General features: G+C 41.1%; 2 protein-coding genes across 4 annotated transcripts; one reads left to right on the top strand and one right to left on the bottom strand.

The window, feature by feature from the left end:
• Positions 1-1,563: 1,563 nt before the first annotated feature.
• Positions 1,564-12,194, bottom strand: sh3bp5l.S (SH3-binding domain protein 5 like homeolog). Of its 3 annotated transcripts, none has more exons than XM_018233191.2 (7): positions 12,045-12,194; positions 8,769-9,001; positions 6,482-6,544; positions 6,270-6,398; positions 6,032-6,193; positions 5,632-5,805; positions 1,564-3,706 (listed from the first exon to the last, which is right to left on the bottom strand). In XM_018233191.2, the coding sequence occupies exons 2-7, from the start codon at positions 8,952-8,954 to the stop codon at positions 3,299-3,301; spliced, it is 1,122 nt and encodes a 373-aa protein (XP_018088680.1). In that variant the 5' UTR covers positions 8,955-9,001; positions 12,045-12,194; the 3' UTR covers positions 1,564-3,298. The 3 variants fall into 3 exon arrangements, with proteins under 3 accessions (XP_018088680.1, XP_018088679.1, XP_018088681.1); XM_018233190.2 differs by having other exon boundaries at positions 11,986-12,145; XM_018233192.2 differs by lacking the exon at positions 12,045-12,194 and adding an exon at positions 11,733-11,876.
• Positions 12,195-16,681: 4,487 nt separating this feature from the next.
• LOC108700666 (transcription factor AP-1-like) lies at positions 16,682-18,780 on the top strand. The gene has a single exon (XM_018233841.2). The coding sequence runs from the start codon at positions 16,794-16,796 to the stop codon at positions 17,358-17,360; it is 567 nt and encodes a 188-aa protein (XP_018089330.1). The 5' UTR covers positions 16,682-16,793; the 3' UTR covers positions 17,361-18,780.
• Positions 18,781-22,544: the final 3,764 nt, after the last annotated feature.

Consider the following 22,544-nt stretch of genomic DNA (forward strand, 5'->3'; position numbering starts at 1 on the left):
GATCTGATTCAAATCAATGGCGCAGGGGAACTGAGCAGATCTGCTTCTCTCAGCCTGAAAAAATACACAGGCTGACAATAGCCTGTGTGTCCATAGCCAGGGGCACTCCACCAGAAGCGTAACTAGAGGGGGGGTGGGCCCTGGCGCAGGACGCACAGCCGGGCCCCCCTCCGTACACCCGGAAACTGGCCGGGAATATGGGCCGCATAGCGGCGCGCGGACTGCCGGGGGCCCTGGCCCGCTCGCACCTCCTGCTCCCCCGGTAGTTCCGCCACTGCACTCCATCAATGAGGCGAGTTGAGACACTCGCCTCTGGCGGCAGCGCCCCCCTGGTTGCAAGGGGCGGCAAAAATGCTGCTCCTGTTAACTAAGAGCCGAATTTCCATTTTTTAACCCGGAAAATCGGCTCTTCTAATGCAGAGAGCGAAATTGCGCAAACCAACAAATTGACAGACCTGTCTTGCTGGAGGAGACTGGCTTTTCAACATTGTTTAAAGAGTAACAACCAGGAGTTTAGCAAATGCTGCTTTCAATAACAATTACATTTACAAATAACTTTTAAAGCACTAACAATTTTTAATAAATTCATATCGAAAAGTTGCTTATAAATGTGTGTTTCTTTTATTATGCAAAAAAAAAACTTATTTGGATTGACATGCCAACTGGATAAGTCCCTCCGATCCCCAGTTTGGTATCTAATAAATCTGTCCCCATTTATTTTTGACTCATTAACTGATCCATTTGCCTTGTTTGATTACTGTTCATGTGGCATAGAGGTATTACAGTAAATCAAAACAACCAGAACACTAATGACTTGCAAGACATGGTTGTCCATTATTTTCTCTGACTGAAACTATTTTTAGATCTATAGGATATGTACATTAACATTTAATGATTTAAAAGTGCTATGAGTGCATAGGAAATTGTGGGTTTTCGTGTTCTAGAGGAAAGCTTATGCTTTTCTGCTACTGCAAAGGCTTACCATAGCAATTGTAATGCTTTATTTGTTATTCACCTAGCAGTGCAGGTTCATTTTTCTAAGTCTGCATGGGGTTTATTCCCTGTGGCTTTACAATGAATGGATTTGGCAGGGAGATATTACAAGAGAGAATCTTTCATCTGCCACATTGAGACATAAATCTCTCATCTTCGTGAAGTGAGTGGCGTATTCGCAGTTGGAGCAATTTTCCGGTTCACGACAACTGCACATGCGCCGAAAGAGATGGAAATTGCTGAAGGGAAGCTCACAAGCTGCATGTGTGGTTGCTATTTCTAGAGGGGACAGAATTCAGGGGTAGGCAGGGCGAGGGACCAGCGGAGGGGGCCAGCAGGGACTTATCACAATGGGGGGGTTAGTTCTCCTTTAAGGACTCCAGCTCCCCTCACTGTCTTGTATCTAGCCATATTGCTGACCCAACTTCAAGGGTGGGAGTTCTATGCTGCCATGGTTGATAGCTGGGAAAAGAAAATTACGGTAAGCTATCCCCATGGCTGCACACATATGGGATTTATCCTAGCAATAGCTCAGGGAGGGATAATAATAACCAAACACCAACACATATCTTTGCTTGAAAAAACTTTAGTAAAAAGAATCTTGCAATAGATGTTCTCAACACAGAGTCACCAAACAAAGCTTCCACCACTGATTTTACATCTAGTTTTTAATGTTTTATGAACATTCTCCAAGATGATAAGGATGCTACTGCACAGATCTGGTCCATAGAAACCTGTTCCTCAGCTGCCCATGTAGATGGAGGGCCTAAATTAGGCCAGTAGTTATCATGGGACAGAAGTGGGGGAGCTAGTTGTTAAGGGTTAATGTTAACAGCACAGCTATTCTTGATAAGGGGTAATTAAAAATTAGGCAGCAGCTGAAAGAAGGAACAGGTAAGTATAGTGATTGGTCAATGATAGTTACATGGGGCACATCAGTAGAGTGTCTGCCTGATTTGTATTGTTTTGCCTCTTTGAACGTAGATCATGGGCCTTTTATAGCCTTTCTGTCCCTATGTTCTTCAGGAAGAAAAGAAGATTTCCCGGCAGAGGCATTTGAAATGATTTGGTTCAGTTCCACTTTGAAAATCAATAACCTGGACCCACATGGGTCCCTCACAGGTTAGGCATTGTTGACCAATATTGGCTTTACCTGCATTTAACATTATACATATCACTGTTCTCTTTTGATCTTACGCATTGCATATTTACTGGGAACAAAAGGCATGGCAGTCAAAGAGTTAAAGAGTGATTCATTGTTGGATTTTAAAAATGGGTTGAATGACTTTCGTGCCAGTAAAGGCATTTACAGCTGTAATTGGTACAGAACACAATCTAAATTTGCCATTTAGTTTCATGAAGATTTTTTATTGCTATTGTATTTAATAGAATAATAAAATGATGCAAACATTTATCTTTTTTAAAACCATTTTAAAACTAATAATAGAAATCTACTTTATGTTATTAGTTTTATTTAACACAAACTGGGGATCGTTAGTTAAGACTCAGGGCAGATGTGCAAGGGCACCAATGGATGTCGCAACTTACTATCCCAACAGCCTGAATTTGTCAGTGCCAGACCAATTAGGGTGAGTTTTGGCGTGGTCGCTCTAGGTTTGTTGCCTACACCCCCAGTACTTACCTCCACTACATCAAGCAGGGGAAGAACAGAATATACTTCCTTAAAGAGCAAATTGCAATGATTTTTTTGTCATAGCACATCTCATTGCACCCTGCCATGCCTTGTAACCCTCCAGTCATGCACACTGCCCTACCCCCATTGCAGATATAAATACAAGTGGCTCCCAAAAGATTCAAGAGGTTAAAAAGGTCTTTAGAAAGGCGGTCATACCATTTATACAGTATTTGTATTACGTTATGCATAAACGTATTTGTTTGGTGTGACTGAATGCAGACAAACTTCCCAGGGACCACCCTCTTATTCACAAGGACGTTACAAATACTTTTTTGTAATACAATATTGGGGTCTCTGCCACCACTGCCTTATTATTTTGTATTGCCACATATTCATTTGCACTCAAAATGCAAAAACGCATTACAGGGATCATCCTCTCTCAGGAGGAGACCAGCAACTCATTTTTGTTAATGAAGCATTGGCCCTCTGCATAAAAGTGCTCACCAATTTATTTGACCAATCTGCTTTCCATACTGTCCAAATGCAACAAAACATGTAGCTAGGGTTTTAAAGGTGCTAAAAGCAAAAGCCTGCCCATCTGACAAATGAAATTGCACTATTCCATAATAAAGACATAGGATGCCTAAAAGTTACCCACCTTCCTTCCACTCATAGGCTTACACTCCTATGGTGCCGAAATGCTCCTTCTGTCTCTCTATCTGCCCCTCTCTCTCTACTACCCCCAGACTCAACAGTTCCAGTTTCTCTCCCATCTAAACTGGTTACATCAGTTAAATCTCTTAAGTGTTCCACAGAATCACTCTTTTGCAGGTCAGAAGCAATGGTCTGCAAACTGAGGAGGGATACGGTGTCTGCAGGGGGCCCAGTTTCTCCATCCTTTACAGGAGGAGGGGCTTCAGCCCCAAGAGGAGGGGCTCGTTGGGATAACACAGAACTTTGAGTTCTACGAGAATGAATCTCTTCGCTAATCTGTTCCAGATTTCGAAGTGTTCCAGAATATCGAAGCTTTGCCTGAGCCACAGAGTTCTCCAATGAAGTCACACGGGACTTGTGCTCCTGCAGCAAGAAGAAGTAGGATGTTAGTTAAACAAATCCAAACTAGTCAATTAAATCTTTCACCATAATTTTCCTCAGTACTAAAGAAAGAAAACTGATACATATTTTTTCATCGTAATAAAAGAAGAACTGGCACTCAGAGCTCGGTGCATGCGGGCAAAGCCCTGCGTTTTTATTACAATGTATGACATTGTAATAAACACGCAGGGCTTTGCCCGCATGCACCGAGCTCTGAGTGCCAGTTCTTCTTTTATTACGCTTACTACAATTGGGGTTGCCGATCCCTTCTGACTGTGCACCGGGCCAACTTATGCTGGAGAGGCCAGGGTGTGCTGGTGGGTTCTGGAATTTGGACATATTTTTTCAAAACACATCAGTTATTAGTGCTGCTTAGGGTTGCCACCTTTTAAAAAAATCTTCACTGGCAGGTGGAGGAGGCGGGGTTAAAAGGGAGGGTTGTGACGCTAAAGGGGCAGGGCCGTGGTGCGCTATTGGCTGGGTCGTGACGTCAAAGGGGGCGGGGCCAAACGCGTGCATTTGGCAAGAAGCCCAGGAAAAAAGGTGAGTTTTGAGTAGGCTGGGGGCAGGCCAGGGGCTTTTTTTAGGTGTATTACAAATTTAACGGCAGCTACATTGCCGGTAAATTTGTAATACCAGCCCCGGCCTTGGCTGGTGTTTTACCGGTTAGGCCGGTAAAATACCGGCCGGGTGGCAACACTAGTGCTGCTGCAGCAGAATTCTGCACTGAAATCCATTTTTTTAAAAAAGCAAACAGATTTTTTAATATTTGATTTTGAAATTTGGCATGGGACTAGACATATTGTCAGTTTCCCAGGTGCCCTCAGGTCATGTGACTTGACATATCACCCCCCCTCCTTTCCCTCCCCTGCAACCTATCAGCAGCCTATCAAGAGAACAATGGATAGCTAACTAGATAGCAGCTACCTGACACCTCTACAGAACGATTTGATAGCATTGCATTTCCCAGGAAATGAGAATAGCACCCAAGCAGGAAAAAACAATTGTATTTACCACAACCTAGGTTGTGGTAAATACAATGAGAAGGGGAGGAACAATAGTTGTGTCAAAGCAGTTCCATCCTAAAGTGCTGGCTCCTTCTCAGAGCACAGAATCAGTAGGGAGGGGGGGGTCTACCTGGGGTTGGGGGTACGGGGTTTTTTGCAAAAGGGTTTCCTTTGGAGCTTTCTGGATAACGGGTATCCAGATAATGGTTCCCATACCTGTATATAGTATGATTAAGTATCTAAGTAAAACAATATTTTGGACATGTACTCTTGTTTCAATACTGACAGTTAGGAAAGATTTAAAATAAATATTTGTAGTACAGTGTACATGGAAAAACCTTTAAATTAACTTTTAGTATAATGTAGACAGAGATATTCTGAGACAATTTGCAATTGGTTTTCGTTTATTATTTGTAGGTTTTGAGTTATTTAGCTTTTTATTCAGCAGCTCTCCAAGATCACAATTTCTGAAATCTGGTTACTAGGGTTCTACTTACTCTAGCAACCATGCATTCATTTGAATAAGATACTAGAATATGAACAGGAGAGGCCTGAATAGAAAGATGAGTATTAAAGAGTAGCAATAAAAATACATTTGTAGCCTTACATAGCATTTATTTTTTGGATGGGGTCAGTGACTCCTATCTAAAAGCTGGAAAGAGTAAGAAGAAGAAGGCAAACAATTAAACAAGAAAAAATAAATAATGAAGACCAAATAAAAGTGCCTAGAATTGGCCATTCTTTAAAATACTAAAAATTAATGTACAGGTGAACCACCCCTTTAACACTTAACAGGTATTTATGGATATAACTTGCATTTCTTTATTGAAGCTATGATATTGTATGTGATACTAACATAACTAGTTCCCACTACTAACAGTGAGACACTGAGGCAATTACCTCTAAAATGGTGTTCAGTTGAGCCTTTAGTTCAAAATAATTGCGGCTTTTAATTATAAATCGTTTCAGGCTTTTCTGCAAGGTTTGCACTTTGGCTTCAGCTTCATGGCACTGACGCGTCACACGCTGATGCTCAAACTCACTGCGCAGACGCTCCTCTTCTGCTTCATTCACCTGGCAAGGCAAAATGATAAAGAGCGAGTGGAAGGTACAGCAAAGTAAAAGTCCATTACAACTAACAGAAATAAGGACTTAAAATCTGAGAGCAAAATATTTGAATTGGGGAAGGTTAATATAAAATATTTACACTTGTTTTTTTTTCTACTTAGGGTTCAATATCCAACTACTGAAGATCATGTTTTGCTAGTTGATTCCCTTCATTCCTATGCCCATTTCTTACTTTGCATGTAGCATGGTTCAACATCTCCTGCCATGTTGGATCTAGTCGGTTCTTATCAGCTGTAACTCCCTGCTCAGCAACAAACACCATTTCTCGGGCTGCTGCATGCATACTGACTGCCCGCTCGTACCTCAGTGCTGCGCTGTGTGTATCCTGCTGTGCCTGTACACACAACATTATATCAACCACTTTAAAAAAAAATGTAAACTAACTGCAAGATAAAAAAGGCATTTTGTACCTCTTTTGCCAGTCTTCTTGCTTCATAATATGGCCTAGCCTTATCTATGCAAGCCCCCAGTTGAGTTGCAAGTCCATTTAGGCGTCTTGCAGACTCTGAGAGTATACGGCGGTATGCAGTTCTAGCTTCCTATATGTGGAGAAATGATATACAATTAATAGTGGGAAGCTTTGGGAGGACTAGGATACAGACAAATTGTCACTAGAACTTACATTAAGATGTAATTCCAGTAGGTTGATCTCTTCACTTGCCTGGTTCAAGCGTTCTAACTCTTCCTGGTTAATAAAATGTCAATACAAATTAAAATATAAATAAATCAAAAGTCACCACAATAAAAACTGGTGATGTTTTTCTCAAATGTTTTACACAGCATGATAAATAGGCCCCTTAGTCAGTCAGCGACTTGAAGGGGGCCACATCGGACATAACTGTTCAGTGAGTTTTCTTTTGATCCTTAGCATTCAGCTCACATTCAGAAGCAAATGGTTATGACCCATATGGCTCCCCCTAAAGTCATTGATTTGTTACTGACTGGTAACCAATCGGAGAGCTGCAAAGCAGGAAGTTGGGTTCTGGTTATATTAGACATCTGACTCCAGCCTTTATAGATTACACTTTTGGCTAACTAACGATATTGGAAATATTTTTTTATTTTGTACAGTCTATTTACACATTTTTTCTTTTTACACTGAACAATTCCTTCAAGCAAATAAGTTTAATCTGTTTTCATTACTTCCTTTTCCTCTGTAATAGTAAAACAGCAGCTTGTACTTGCACCTAACAAAGCTGCACAGATCCATATTTGTGGCAAAAATGTCCTATTGCATTATTATTGTTTAAAAAAATTGGCCACAGGGACATAGAGCAGCTCACTATTTCAAAGAAAGTCAGAGGATGGAAAAACATGTTGGTCTAGTTTATGAAACTTTATGCAATATCTCAGGAGCACTCCAAGTTAAATATATCAGTTGGATTTAAGAAAGCATTTTATCTATTGGATCCAATGAAAAAGTATAGCTTTTGGTTCCTTTAAATACACTCTGCAGAGTGTATTGGCTTAAAATCTTAAATATTTACTTTCAAAGATTTAATAAAGATTTGTCTTTTGCAAACCGAAAACCCAGCGAATGTTGGGTGGGAATGGGCAGAGAAGGTACAATTCTCAGTAGAGGAACATGACAGATACTTAATTTATAAAAAAAAAAGTGAATGAGAGGTTTAAACAGATATTTCTCAGTAATGTCTAGTTATGCTACTGAATTAACTTCATAGATTACAGGGAGAAAGATGCAGTAAGGCACATCCCCCAGAGAGTTAAACACCACATCCAGGATTGAGAGAGGGCAGAAGCAGCCAAGGATAGATTCCACATGAGAGGTACCAAAGCGTAAAGCCCATAGTCTATCAAAAACTATGCTAGTTTAGGAAAGAGTACCACAAAGGTAACAGGGAAAGAGTACCACAACAGATTTAGGGAATGACTGACAGTGAACAAATCCGACTCATAAATCAAGTGAACAAGCATAGGAAATAGGACTTATTAACTAATGGGCCCTTGTAGGGCTCATATTCCACTAGACGAGGTCCCAATATAAATGGCCAAATGATTAGCCCTGGAGGATGTATAAAACGAATAGGTATTTAAGGGATATGACCAGCACTAGCCACACCTCCTCTGATGAAGCGCCCAATAGCAAGACACAAGTCAGGAGGGAGTGGCTGAACATAAGGTAGGCAGACTGGGTGGAGACACTGCATTGTGGTGTGTGATGTTAAAATGCCATGTAAGGCTTCACTAATGTGAATTGTACTATGGTTTAATTGCACTAATAAATGTTTTAAGTAAGACACTGTGCATGCCTTTAATTTATAACTCATATTCCACTAGATACTGTGCTGCCTAGAGAAAAAGAAAAAAATATGAAAGGGGGTAAAAGAAGTAAAGTGAGTATAGGCAAAACAATTTCAAACTGAGAAAAGTGGTAATACTAAACTGAATAGAAGGGAAGTATAGAAAGCAACAAGAGAAACTGAGGTTGAGAACAGGATGAAAACAGAAAAAGTAGAAAGCAAAGGAGACGAAGGCAAAAAGGCATAATTGGGTTTAGAATAAAATAAAGGCTATAGTGTAAGGAAGAGAAGTGTGAAATGTGAAGATGGGAATGGGTCACAAATACAGAGTGATGTGATGGAGTCCCGCGCACACAATGCAGAAACTTTGGTGGTGGATTTCTCTGTTGCACTTTCTGTAGCAAATAAAACCAGGTGTTAAACCTGGTGGGAAATGATCACAAGAATTCTTCACAGAAAGAAGAGGAATTTAAAAATGCAGAGTTGAAAGTCAGGCAGGAAGAGAGAGCTGAGAAAATAGATAGGGGTGATTATTGTAAAATAATTTAGTTATAATTCAGAGAGTAAAAAGTAATTATATTTTATGAGCTTGTCCAAAATCAATAAACCAACTACAAAGTCTGAGCAAGGACAGGCAGGAATTCATACCTGTATTCTGGGATCTAATTCTTCATCAATCTCCTCCTTTTTTGCATCAGTGCTGCTTTCCCCTTGTTTTATTGTACCTGAAGCAGTCTCCCCAAAAGCTCCTAGTTCTGAGTGGATGGGTCCTTCTCTCTCTGCACCAGGAGTTGGTAATCTCACCTCACAAGGGGGACCCTCTTTCCTCTCCATAGCTCCCCTCCAACAACAAAGCTCAGATGGGCATAGTATTTAGATGGCTGTAATATATACATATATGTAAGAGTTAAATAAATAAGTGTTTCTCTGCTATTAATATCGGCAATTTTAAAAGGGCTGCGAGTTCATCGAGTTTATATGACACAATCTGATTTGTATGGCACAAAATGATAACAATAAAAAGCACATCTTTGTGAAACTTATGCCTATGCCTTTTTAAGATGATGATTCCCAGAAATACAAACTTCAAGGGTAAACTGCATGCGTGGAAAAACACTTACATATTTCTACCCATTCCAAATGAAGGGGATCACTGTGACACACCTTATCGAAAATGGACCACATTGTAGCAAGGGGAGGTATCTATTTTTTGTTCCCTTCCCACTAAACAGAAAATCTCTTCATGTACCGATCCCAACGCCAAACCTCTTTACAGGAATGGAGTATTGATTTCACTGAATGTGCATAAAACACTAAATTAGGACAGGCCTAGTCGCCTACAGCAGCCAATCAGAATGTAGCATTTATTGGTCACCTGGTGGTTTACCTTTAAAGAGACTTTCACAATATAAAGAATAAACTCTGGAGAACCAATTGCTGATTTGTGATTCATTTATTCAAAACTAGTGCACGACATGTTTCGGGCCCAGTGGCCCTTCCTCAGGTGCTTGTAGGAAGGGCCACTGGGCCCCAAACATGTCGTGCACTAGTTTTGAATAAATGAATCACTAATCAGCAATTGGTTCTCCAGAGTTTATTCTTTATATTGTGAAAGTCACTAGGTCTGGCGGTGCCTAACTCTGAAGTTGAACCAAACTAAACAACGAAAGGACTACATCATCCAACAATTCATACCTTTAAAGAGATACTGAATGTATACCTTAGTTTTACACCTATCTTAAAGAGATACTGACACCAGAAAATAATCTTTTTTTTATATATAATATTGCCTTTGAATGCTATTTTTATTTTGAAATAAAAGTTTTTACCTTATGCTTTTACATTAACTTTCTTACCCCCATGTACCTCTATGAGGGGGCTGCCATATTTGTGTGGCAAAACAGTCAGGTTTAGGAACTTTAAGTAACAATTACTTACAAAAGCATAACGATCAGTGAAAAATGATCAGTATGACCTATGGGTAACTTTTAATGTAGATTAATATTTTGAAAATATTTTTTTTAGTGTCAGTATCACTTTAAAATTGGCCTTCCGTTAGCATTAGAAACTCTAACTGACAAACTGAGATGAGACAGTCATGTTGGGAAAACAGTCAGGTTTAGGAACTTCAACTAACAAATACAAACCTCTAAGCAAGAAACAACCAACATGACCTATAGGTAACTTTAAATAGACATTCATATTTTAAAAAAGTAGTCTTTTAGTGTCAGTATCACTTTCAGGTAACTTATAGGGGCATATTTATCAAGGGTCGAATTTGAAAAACTTTTTTTTTTAGCCAAATAGGTCCATTTTTTAATTCAAATCGTACGAATAGAAGTAATAGTGCATTAGATCTAATTGGAATCAAAGTTTTTCCCAAAAAAAAAAAAAAAACTTTGATTTTTCAAAGTCCACCAATTGACTCCAAATAGGTTCTAGGAGGTCCCCCATAGGCTAAAACTGCAATTTGGCAGGTTTTAGATGGCGAATGGTCGAAGTTGAATTTTTAAAGAGACAGTACATGATTGATTTCGATTTTCAAATTCGAATCGAATTTGGACTATTCCCTAGTCGAAATACACAAAAAATAGCCTGAAATTCAAATTTTTTTGAATTCAAAAATTCACCTCAACCCTTGATAAATGCACCCTGTAGTATGTTATAGAATGGGCAATGCTAAGCAACTTTTCAATTGGTTTTCATTATTTATTTTTTTATAGTTTTATAGTTATTTGCCTTTTTCTTCTGACTCTTTGCAGCTTTCAAAATGGTCATCACTGACCCCCTTCTAAAAAGCAAATGCTGTGTACGGCTACAAATGTATTGTTATTGTTACTTTTTATTACTGATCCTTCTATTCAGCCCCTCTCCTATTCATATTCCAGTCTTTTATTCAAGGCACTGCACGGTTGCTAGGATAATTTGCACCCTAGCAACCAGATTGCTTAAAGGAGAAGTAAACCCCTTTGGCGCTAAAATCCCTCCCCCCTCCACTGTGTTGCCCCCCTCCCTCCGTGCAAGTGCCCCTAAGTTGCTACTTACCCATCGGCGCAGGTCCTGTCCACGGAGTTCACAGGCACCATCTTCTCCCATGCGGTCTTCTTCCTGGATAGCCCGGCATTTGGCAGCGAATGCGCAGTAGTAGCATTTGCCGGTTCAGCTCTACTGTGCATGCACCGAAAGTCACAAAGTTTCCAAAAAAATAAATCTGAAGACTTTGTGACTTTCGGCGCATGCGTAGAGCTGAACCGGCGAATACTCCTACTGCGCATGCAGGAAGAAGACCGCACGGGAGAAGATGGCGCCTGTGATCTCCGTGGACAGGACCTGCACCAAGGGGTAAGTAGCAACTTAGGGGCATTTGCCCAGGGGGAGAACACAGGGGAGGGGGGAGGGATTTTAGTGCCGAAGGGGTTTAGTTCTCCTTTAAAATGCAAATTGAAGAGCTGCTGAATAAAAAGCGAAATAACTAAAAAAACACAAATAATTAAAAATGAAAACCAATTGCAAATTGTCTCAGAATATCTCTCTCTACATCATAGTAAAAGTTATCTCAAAGGTGAAACAGCCCTTTGAATTCAACATCTGTTTTACTGCTGGTTACTACACCTGGGCAAACGTTGTGCCTTTTGCTACATCAAATGGGAATGTAGCACTCCGTGAATTTCATCACGTTTCATTCAGCCCTTAACTGAATACAAATTGTATAAAACACTGCGCCAGTTGAGCAACAATTCACTTCGGCTCAGCTTCAATTCTGTGTTTGGATTTGGTGCATCCATTATAAAGACCGAGGGCTAGGAGGAGTCAGATAGTCATGGGCTGAGCAACATTCTCGTCAAAAACAATCGCAAAACCCTACCAGCGCTATCGCGTCATTTGTGTAGATGAGACGTGACGTCACAGGACATTAACTCGTACCATGTAGAAAGCCCAGGATACCACCTTGTTATGGTTTGAGCCCCGTTGCCTGGGACTAGGCAGCGCCCGGCGGCACCGGATCCGGAAGTCGCTCAGAGGTGAGAAGTCGAGGACGTGACCTGGTGTTTTTCCGTACAACAACATGGCGGTGCACTGTGGTGTAACTGCAGGTTATGTTGGGTGATTACCTTTGTTCAGAAACAACTGGTGTGTGCGTAATCCCCATAAATAAGCGACCAAACATGTTCTCATATCAGTATCCCCACAATTTATATGAATGAATTTGTTCAAGTAGCAGGCGTCGTTGTAAAATCACCGGCTTACTAACTTTTACCACAACGTTCCATTTGCACTCGCTTCTCTTTCCATCTTCCTCACAATTGGGAGTTATTTATATCGCTGGGCAAATTTGCCCATGGACAGTTACCCGCAGCAGCCAATCAGATTGTTGCATTCATTGTTCTACCTGCAGCTGCAGGAAAAAAAACAAGCACCGATTAGTTGCTATGGGTTACTGCCCATGGGCAAATTTGCCCAGTGTTGATAGGGTTGCCACCCAGCCGGTATTTAACCAGCCTAGCTGGAAAAACGGGTCTCAAGGCCGTTGCCAGTTAAAAAAAATAACAACGTCAATTGCCGGTAAAATTCTGAGGAGAGGAACCACTACATACCTCCCAACTGTCCCTTTTTCGGAGGGACAGTCCCTCATTTGTACTGGAAAGTCCCTCTTTTCTATGCACTGAACAGCCAGAAAAAGAAACAAAGTTTCTCACTTAATTGGCTTTTAGCAGAGAGTCCAGAACAGCTAACAGGTGCAAATAAGATACTTTGTAACAATTTTGAGACACAAAAACACAGTTTAGATAAGGAGAAATATTTTCAAACTTTCATAACCTGCCAAATTTTGTAAAACAAACATGGTAATTAGGGGGGCGTGGCCGCAGAAAGGGGTGTGGCCAAAAAATTGCTGCGTTACGTGCGGGAAAAAAAATTGTGTCCCTCTTTTTACTTCCAAAATGTTGGGAGGTATGCTATTATCAAGCAGCTTCACTGCTCCCTCCTCCCACCCTGTTCGAAATTCCCAGCTACGAGGCGCCTGGGACGTCACGGCACTTACGTGACGTCACAGTCTCGCGTGATGAGATTTGTGGGCGGCGTGACTGGCATCCTTACAGACGAGAGGGCAGGTGCCATTATTGTTCTTACTGTACTACTGAAACGGGCTCCCCATGCTACTCCTCTCATGAGCTCTCTCCCTGCTCATTTGGGAGTCGGAACTGCTGCGCTGATGGCTCAAAGGGTGGGACTTTGAGCAGGGCTTAGGCCGGTAATTTTTTTAGAAAAGGTGGCAACCCTAAGTGTTGATAAATGAGCCCCAGTAACTGGAGCTAAGCTTTACCCCTTAAGCTGTAAGTCAATTGTAGATAAACACAAATGATAAGGAGGCTACTGTGATTGCTAGAGCAAACTGGATTGTAGTATGAATGATATACCATTACACAGAGGCAAAAAAACATGTTCTCATTGATTTTGCCTCTTCGGTATGTTGAGGCACTGCCATACTGGTTACTCTGTAACTATGTAGATCTTTAGCAACAAAGCTGGCCTAAAAATGTAAAATGCTAAAAAGTTGATGTTGTTTCAGATCAGAGTGAAAAATTAAAGGAATTGTTCAGTGTAAAAATAAAAACTGGATAAATAGATAGGCTGTGCAAAATAAAATAAAAATTCTAATATAGTTAGTTAGCCAAATATTTAATGTATAAAGGCTGGAGTGACTGGATGTCTAATATAATAGCCAGAACACTACTTCCTGCTTTTCAGCTCTCTTGGTTTACACTGATTGGTTACCAGACAGTAACCAATCAGAGACTTTGAGGGGGGGGCACATGGGTCATATCCGTTGCTTTTGAATCTGAGCTGAATGCTGAGGCTCAATTGCAAACTCACTGAACAGAAATGTCCCATGTGGCCCCCCCCTTCAAGTCGCTGACTAACTCTAACTTAGAGAGCTAAGTTGCAGAGCCGGGCCAACCCGGCCAGGCGCCCTAGGCAACCTGGCCGGCCACGGCGCCGGCTGAGTGTGCGCTCTATAGCGCATGCGCAAAACTGCGCTCCAGCGCGCATGCGCGAAGTTGTGTTACACCGCGCATTCGCGAAGCTGCGTTCCAGCGCGCATGCGCAGAAACACATTTCCACGATGGATAGAAGCGGCAGTCGGGTAGAGACGGGACTGGACATGGGGTAGGCGACTGAGCAGGTACGTCCCTGGCGCCCCTCCAGCTTTGCGCCCTAGGCACGTGCCTACTCTGCCTACCCCTAGGTCCGGCCCTGCTAAATTGACTTTTAGTATATCGTAGAATGGCCAATTCTAAGCAATTGTTCAATCGGTCTTCATTATTTATTTATTATAGTTTTTGAATTATTTGCCTTCTTCTTCTGACTCTTTCCAGCTTTCAAATGAGGTTTACTGACCCAAAAAAAAAACCAAATGCCTCTGTAAGTCTGCAAATTAATTTTTTCATTACTCATATTTCTATTTAGGTCCTCTCCTATTTATATTCCAGTCTCTTATTCAAATCAGTGCATGGTTGCTAGGGTAATTTGGACCTTAGCAATCAGATCGCTGGAATTGCAAACTGGAGAGCTGCTGAATAAAAAGCTAAATAACTCAAAAACCACAAATAATAAAAAATTAAAACCAATTGCAAATTGACTCTGAATATCACTTTCTACATCATACTAAAAATTGACTAAAAGATGAACAACCCCTTTAATGCTGTTATTGTTTTTACTGGTGAAAAAAAATGGAATTTTTGTGTAAAAACAAAAATTTAACACCCATATGTAGAAGTAACCCATAGCGACCAATAAGATGTAACCAGTAAATTCTACCTGCTGATTGGTTGCTATGAGATACTGCTCCTGGGCAAACTTAGTGCCTTTTATTACATAACCCCTTAAAGGAGAAGGAAAGCTACAGAGGCATTTTATTACCAATAGATTAGCTGCAAGCTAGAATGCTATATTTATTCTGTAGAATATTTTACCATACCTGAGTAAAAATCTCTAGAAACTCTCTGTTTGTTTAGAATAGGAGCTGCAGTATGAATGTGGTGTGACATCACTTCCTGCCTGAGTCTCTCCCTGCTCTGGGCTCAGATTACAGTAGAGAAGGGAGGGGTGGGTGGAGAGGAGCAAACTGAGCATGCTCTTGCCCAGGGCAATGAGGTTTAAGCTGAAGGCAGGAAGTCTGATACAGAAGCCCATGTGTACACAATAGAAGGAAAGAAATGCTGTGTTTCTTTTGACAGGGGAACATTACTTTGGGGGTTTACTGGTATATTTAGATGGACCTTTCTGATAAGGCTTACTTAGTTTTAACCTTTCCTTCTCCTTTAAATGGGTTGTTAACCTTTGATTTAATTTTTAGTATGATGTAGAGACTGATATTCTGAGACAATAAGAAATCAGTTTTTATTTTTTATAATTTGTGGTTTTTGAGTTAATACGCTTTTTATGCAGCAACTCTCCATTTTGCAATTTCAGCACTCTGGTTGCTAGGGTCCTAATTGCCCTAGTAACAATGAGTTGACTTTAAAAAGAGACTAGAATTTGAATAGAAGAAGCCCTGGATAGAAAGATGAGAAATAAAAATTAGCAATGACGATGTCTGTAGCCTTACATAGTCAGAAGAAGAAGGCAAATAATTAAAAAAGAACAATAAAAAATAAATAATGAAGACCGATTGAAAAGTTGCTTAGAATTGGCCATGTAATACCATACTAAAAGTTAACTTAAAGGTGAACCACCCCTTTAATATAGCCATAAAAATGTGCTCATCTCTATACCCTAGCGCAATGGCACATACAGAAGTTCATTTTAAGTTGGAAAAGAAAGAACTGAGGGAAATAACAATAAGAAAGTACCAGTTGACCAACCTCAGCAGCTTCACAGTGGTGGCACACATTGCTACTTGGGGAGATTAGTCACCGAGTGACAAATCGATTCTTCTTTGGGCAACTAATCCGAAATGCCTTCCCACCAGCTATTAATTTATTATTAACATGTATTTATATAGCGCCATCATCTTGCGTAGCACTGTAAAGTAAATGTGATTATACAACTAAATCACATGAATTATATACAAAGAAGATATTGAGTTACATACGTCACAATCAATACCGGCACAAAAGGTGAGGAAGGCCCTATGCAAAAGAGCATACACTCTAAAGGGAAGGGGGTAATACACAAGGTGTGGGAGTGGGCAAGATCAAACTAAGTGGGTGAGAAATGTGGTACTGTATGTGGTGTTGCATTTGGTAGTTAAGCAGAGTGAGGGTAGGCTTCTCGAAAGAAGTGCGTTTTAAGAGATTTCTTGAAAGAAAGGTTGGGAGAAAGTCGGACAGACCGTGGGAGAGAGTTCCAGAGGAGGGGTGCAGCCCTAGCAGAGTCTTAAATGCGAGCATGTGAGGAGGTAATGAGAGAGGCGCTAGAAGGTAAATCGCCGACGGGATGGGACTTGGATCTCTTTGTTTTTCCAAAGTCGCCTCACGAGGAAACTGCGGAAAGCCAAATTGATCCGAGTGCCATCCCGCCAGCGATTCACATTTTAGCCGGCGGGAAGGCATTTCGGGGGGATAAGTCGCCCGAAGAAGAGGCGATTTGTCGCTGGACGACTAATCTCCCCAAGTAGCAGCTTGTGCCACCACCCTTAACCCAGCGAGCGTGCAGCTCAGCCCACCCCAGATGTGTCACAGAGTCTCTCAGTCTGGATCCACAGGGGTACTGGTAGGTTTGCCACCTTTTCCAGAAAATAATACCGGCCTTTCTATATATTTATCTTTTTTCCGTATTAATAACATTGGGATCAACCATCATTTTTACCGGCCAGGTGGCAACCCTAGGTACCGGGGACTCAGGTTCCCTTCCTACACTCTCCCCCATCGATTTGGATACCCAGGAGCAGATCAAAGTGGAGAGAAAGCGACTCAGAAATCGAATCACCGCTCCCAACGCCACAAGACAAAGCTGGAGCGTATCGCCAGGCTGGAGGAGAAGGAGCTCAAGTCACAAAACTCGGACTTGGCCTCCACCTCCAGCCTCCTGAGGGAACAAGTGTCCCAGTTAAAGCAGAAAGCCATGAGCCATTTCATCTGCACCTGCAAGATAGCGACCTCCAAATCTATCCTAGGGGCTAAAGGTGTGGTGGGAGACAGTCAGGATATCTGCCCTCCGGGTTTTGGGATGCAGCTCCCAACCTTCATGCCTGACTGTCGGTGCATGCTGAGTTGTAGTTCAGCAGCTGGGTGCTAGATATATTAGACATCCTTGGGCATGAGGCTTTAAAAGCTGGAGGAATGAATAATCTATATAAAGAAGGAAGACCCACCCAATGTAATAGGGAGCTATGGCACCCAACCAGTATTTATGTATTGAAACACAAGGCACAGTACAAGTAATGGTTTCTCCATGATAAAGCTGAAGATAAACTGTTGTTTTCTTGAGGCCTGGTGACATAGACCAGCCATTACATGTTCTGAGAGGGGCTCCATTCTCAAATGGATATTCTGTCCAGTAAGAAAGCAGAATGCTTAGAAGTATATAAAAATGGATTAGGATCTCCCAAGTCGGCCTCAGAGAGCCACATTACACAGCCCCTCCCTTCTATCCAGACAAATGAACTTGCTGGACCTGTTTTGGTTTTCAGCTCTGGTTTTCCAGCCCAAAATACAAGAACTTTCCTGTTCAAGTGGCAAAAAGCCATTTGCTTTAGGTATAGTTATGTTGTTTTTTCTGGAAAATTGAATAGAAATAGAAATCTAATTAATGCAAGACTTTATTTAATACCGCTGCTTGTGCCAAAAGGTTATTTTTGTGTAAGTTTTAAGTGATCTTTATTTAATTTGGAGAATTGTTTTTTTCCCTCAGTCCTTTGAGTTGAACAATGTAGTTTTGCCCTTGTGGGAAACAACCCATCATTATTTTGTTTGTTTTTGGGGGTATTTTGCATTTTGACAGGGATGAGATTGTACAGTTGTGGGTGTCTGTTTATTCAACTTGTTTTTTGTGTTTGTTTAAACTTCAGTTCCTGTTCTGCTAAAATTTCGCGCAGCAGCCTTAAAGGGACAATATACATCACTTCATAATGAGCCATTAAATCAGCATCTAATGAACTCCTCTTTATCTGTAAATCTGAGACACAGCAATTCAAAGAAATGAAATGCAGTGTTTATAGGGTTCTTCACATAAGTGGAGGGGGGATTTAGAGCCAAAAAAAAAGGTTTTGATTATAAAATGATTTTTCTAAATTTAATGAGTAGGCAGAACACATTTTTTAATACAATTAAGTCTATTTGGCTCAGGCTGAGAAATGGTGTATATTTAACATTTAAAATGCTCAGTAAGGTGTCTCAGCAGTGTCTCTGGAATATTAGCAACTATTTTATCAATTCTAACAGCTGCTTTTAATGAAACTCGGGGGTTTCTGGTGAACTATCTGAAACAAACTGAACTGAAAAAAGTGTTGGAAGGTGAACAACCCCATTAAAAAACACATCAAGTATTACACTTGTTGAGATTTATTGCGATTGCACTAAGTTCTATAGTTTTGTATACCTAGTGACGTGTTATTCTCTACGCAAACTAATGTTTCTATGGCTAATCTAGGGACCATAACAATGTTGTTGTCTCCTCAAGGGTTAAAGGAGAACTCAACCCAAAAGTTAAAAAAAACCTACCCCCTACCCTACATAGACCCCCTCCCCAGCCTAGCTGCTACCCTGGGCAAATGCCCCATACTTTTTACTTAACCCTTGGTGCAGATTCAGGGATAGGAGTTCCCGGGTCTTTCTCGGTTTGCGACCACTGCGCATGCGCCGAAATTAATGAAGCACCGGAAGAAGACACAAAGATTACCGAAGACCCAGAATATGGCTGCCATGAACTCCGATGCCTGAATCTGCAACGAGGGGTAAGTAAAAAGTTAGGAGCATTTGCCCGGGATAGCAGCTAGGCTGGGGAGGAGGGACTATGTAGGGTAGGGGGGGAAGGTTTTTTTTTCACTTTTGAGTTGAGTTCTCCTTTAAAGATGAGAGTAACATTGTAAGGACATAAATATACTGAAAATAAAGAATTCATAAAAAACTGTACCCCTCCTCCCCCAGCCTAAGTGTTACCCCAGGCAAATGCCCCTAACATTTTACTTACCCCTCGGTGCAGATTCAGGCATCGGACTTCACAGGCACCATCTTCAGCCACTTTAGTAATCTTCGGAATGAGACTGGCGCTTTTTTGTGAGTTTTGGCGCATGTCGTGAAATAAATTGCTGCAACTGAGCATGTGCCGCCACGCCACTCTCATTCCGAAGATTACTGAAGCGGCTGAAGATGGCGCCAGTGAAGTCCGATGTTTTTATGGTGTGTATATTATTTTCTAAATTATTTTCTAAATATATATGTATTTTTGCTAGGATTTGATAAATATCTTTAAAAACAGTATAGTGGTTGAAAATAATACTCCGTTTGCAATTCTTTGCAAATCTTTAAAAATAGTGTAGTGGTTGAAAATAATATACAGATTGCAATTTGGAATGGTCATAGCATGAATGGAAGCCTTCTCAGATTAGGGCACCAAAAAAGTGCCAAGAGAAGCCATCTCAAGAACAAGGGATATAGGCTCCAAGCATCAGAGGGGCCTACCTTGGTGTACACAAGATGCATACCTCCCAACTGTCCCGTTTTTTGCAGGACAATCCCAATTAGGGATGCACCGAATCCAGGATTCAGCCTTTCAGCAGGATTCAGCCGAATCCTAATTTGCATATGCAAATTAGAGGCAGGGAGGGAAATAGTGTGACTTTTTGTCACAAAAGGAAGTAAAAAATGTTTTCCCCTTCCTACCCCTAATTTGCATATGCAAATTTGGATTCACCGAATCTTTTGCAGGGTTCAGCCGAATCCAAAATAGTGTATTTGGTGCATCCCTAGTACCAATTTTAACAGCTGAAACAGTCCAGGATTGTTACTGAAATGCCCTGACTTTCTCTTTGATCTCCTGCACTGAGCAGCCGGAAAAAGATACGTTTCTAACTTACTGTAATTGGCTTTTGGTAGAGAGCCCAGAACACTCAGCAGGTGCACTTAGATACTTTTGTAACAATTTAAGATTAGCAAAGAATCAGCTTAAAGGGCAAGTCACCTTCATTAGCAAAACTGTAATAACACATAAAAACCACAGAAATGTGTGCAGGAAATCTTTTTGTCCCCCTTTGTATTTCTGAAATGTTGGGAGGTATGCAGATATTAGGTTGGGCCAGGTATGGATTTGTGGACAGTCCACAAAGGCTGCTAAGCCACAAAGCCCTGGGCAGCAAAAGTCTGGGGGCACATGCCACTTGCTGCCACATCTGGGGGGCTGGAGAATTTGCCCAGTGATCAACAGAGTAGGGAACAGATAAGGCATTAGGGGTGGGTGCACATAGGGGGGTAGGCTCCATGCTCAAGGGGGCACTGTCCTGTGCCAGATAATTATGAGCTGCTGGGTGTTTTAGTTTATGTGCCTCACATCTTAACCATAGCGGCTTTGCCTTTAAACCAGTATGTAAAACTGATTCACTTTTCCTTGTATTCAAATAACTTTAATGATGATGAACTTGTCATAATAAAGGAAACATAAACCAATTTCCTTTTCTTAAACACTGCTTTTTCGACCCTCTAGCTTTCTTAGGCAGGTACCTCAAGGTTAATTAATGATGCAAGGACATTACACTATGAGAATCATTCCTGCCAATAGTATATCATATCACGGTCACGCGGATGTTACTTTAGGATCAAATACAAGGTGTTATTTATTCACATTTCAAAATGATTTCCTTAAAAATGGACTTTGTGACGGTCTTGCTGTAATTCAGAGCTTCACTGGGGCAGGGCCTGATAGGAAAAATGGAAATCTCAGCTGGTAGATCTGTCTGACCCTGCAAGCATATTCCTGGTATATAAGGTCCAAATAGTTTCCCCTGTACTCAGCCAAGAGCAAAATACAACCCCCTCTCCCCCAATAACACTGTTGACGTGTATATCATTGTACAGCTTTAAGATCCAGAAACCCGTTATACAGAAAGCTCTGAATTATTGAAAGGCCATCTCCCATAGACTCCATTTTATCTAAATAATAATACAAAACATTTAATGATTTCCTTTTTCTCTGTAATAATAAAAAACCTTGTACTTGATCCAAACGAAGATATAGTTAATGCTTATTGGAAGCAAAACCAGTCTATTGGGTTTATTGAATGTTTACATGATTTTCTATTACATACAGTATGAAGATTCTAATTACAGAAAGATGTTATCCAGAAACCCCCAGGTCCTGAGCATTCTGGATAACAGGTACATGTACCTGTACTGTTTCCTTAAATGTTAAGAGCTCCGAAACCTCTCAGCCAAACACTATGCTGCACAGTGCAGAAGCCCTCATACTTTCTAAATGGATGCAACATAGACTGTGATGAGAGGCCATGGTCCTGACCCTCATACAGGCTAAAGTACATGGATCTGGACCTTCATTAAGTAGAGCCCAGAGACTAGTGATGTGCTGGCCGGCCTGAAACCAGCAGGACCTACTACTGCCTGCTTCCATCGCCAGAATTTATAGACTTCCGCCTGCCCCGCCCCCTTTGTGACATCACTGCGGGCGGGACTATAAAAAGAGGGCTGGGTTAGGGTCGGGTGCAGGTCAAGAAGTTCTCGACCAGCACATCACTACCAGAGACCGTGTTGGCAATTCCGGTAAGCTTGTATGACAAGAAATGAGATAGATGTGTGGGGAGCCAAAAGTATGGAGTGCTTTGCTAATTTAGGTCATGTGACAGGGGATTAAACCATCGGTGTTCACTGCCATGCAAAGGAAAACCAGACAACTGTTCATTTTAAGAACAAACAAATGTGTTAGGAGTTGACACAAAATACAACATTCAATTCAGTGTGCTCAACACTATTTCACATATTTCTTGAGCTCCCATTTCTCTATTGTTTCCTTTTATCACTTCTCTCCTGTTCTTTCCTTTCTGTTCTGCCCTTTTCTACCTTAGTGTAATATTTATACATTGTATCTGGAGTTTGTAATTAGAACCAGTTACAAGTGCTGAAAGTGCCAAGATATCAGCTTGCCATTGTCAGCCACTTTAGAAGGCAAACTGAAAATGTAGAGGAGCATGTTGATTTGTAAGTTTAGTTAGATTCAGCACTGTAGTGCCATTTTTTTTACATTTCCACCATCCCACTTTCTTCAGAGGGATTGTTTCCCGCTCTTGGTTATGGCCCCCTCCCTGGGTTATGAAAGCATCAATTTATACATTAATGCACCCAGAATCACACAAAAGCTTTAATAAATTCTACTGTAAACCACACAAAGGTACTTTCATTCTCTAGAACTGACGCACTCACAAACTCAGAGCCAACAACCTTATGAAACATGTACATAGACACTTCAAGTGATACT

The sequence above is a fragment of the Xenopus laevis genome, chromosome 8S, assembly GCF_017654675.1.
Source record: "Xenopus laevis strain J_2021 chromosome 8S, Xenopus_laevis_v10.1, whole genome shotgun sequence".
In the NCBI taxonomy this organism is placed as follows: Eukaryota; Metazoa; Chordata; class Amphibia; order Anura; family Pipidae; genus Xenopus; species Xenopus laevis.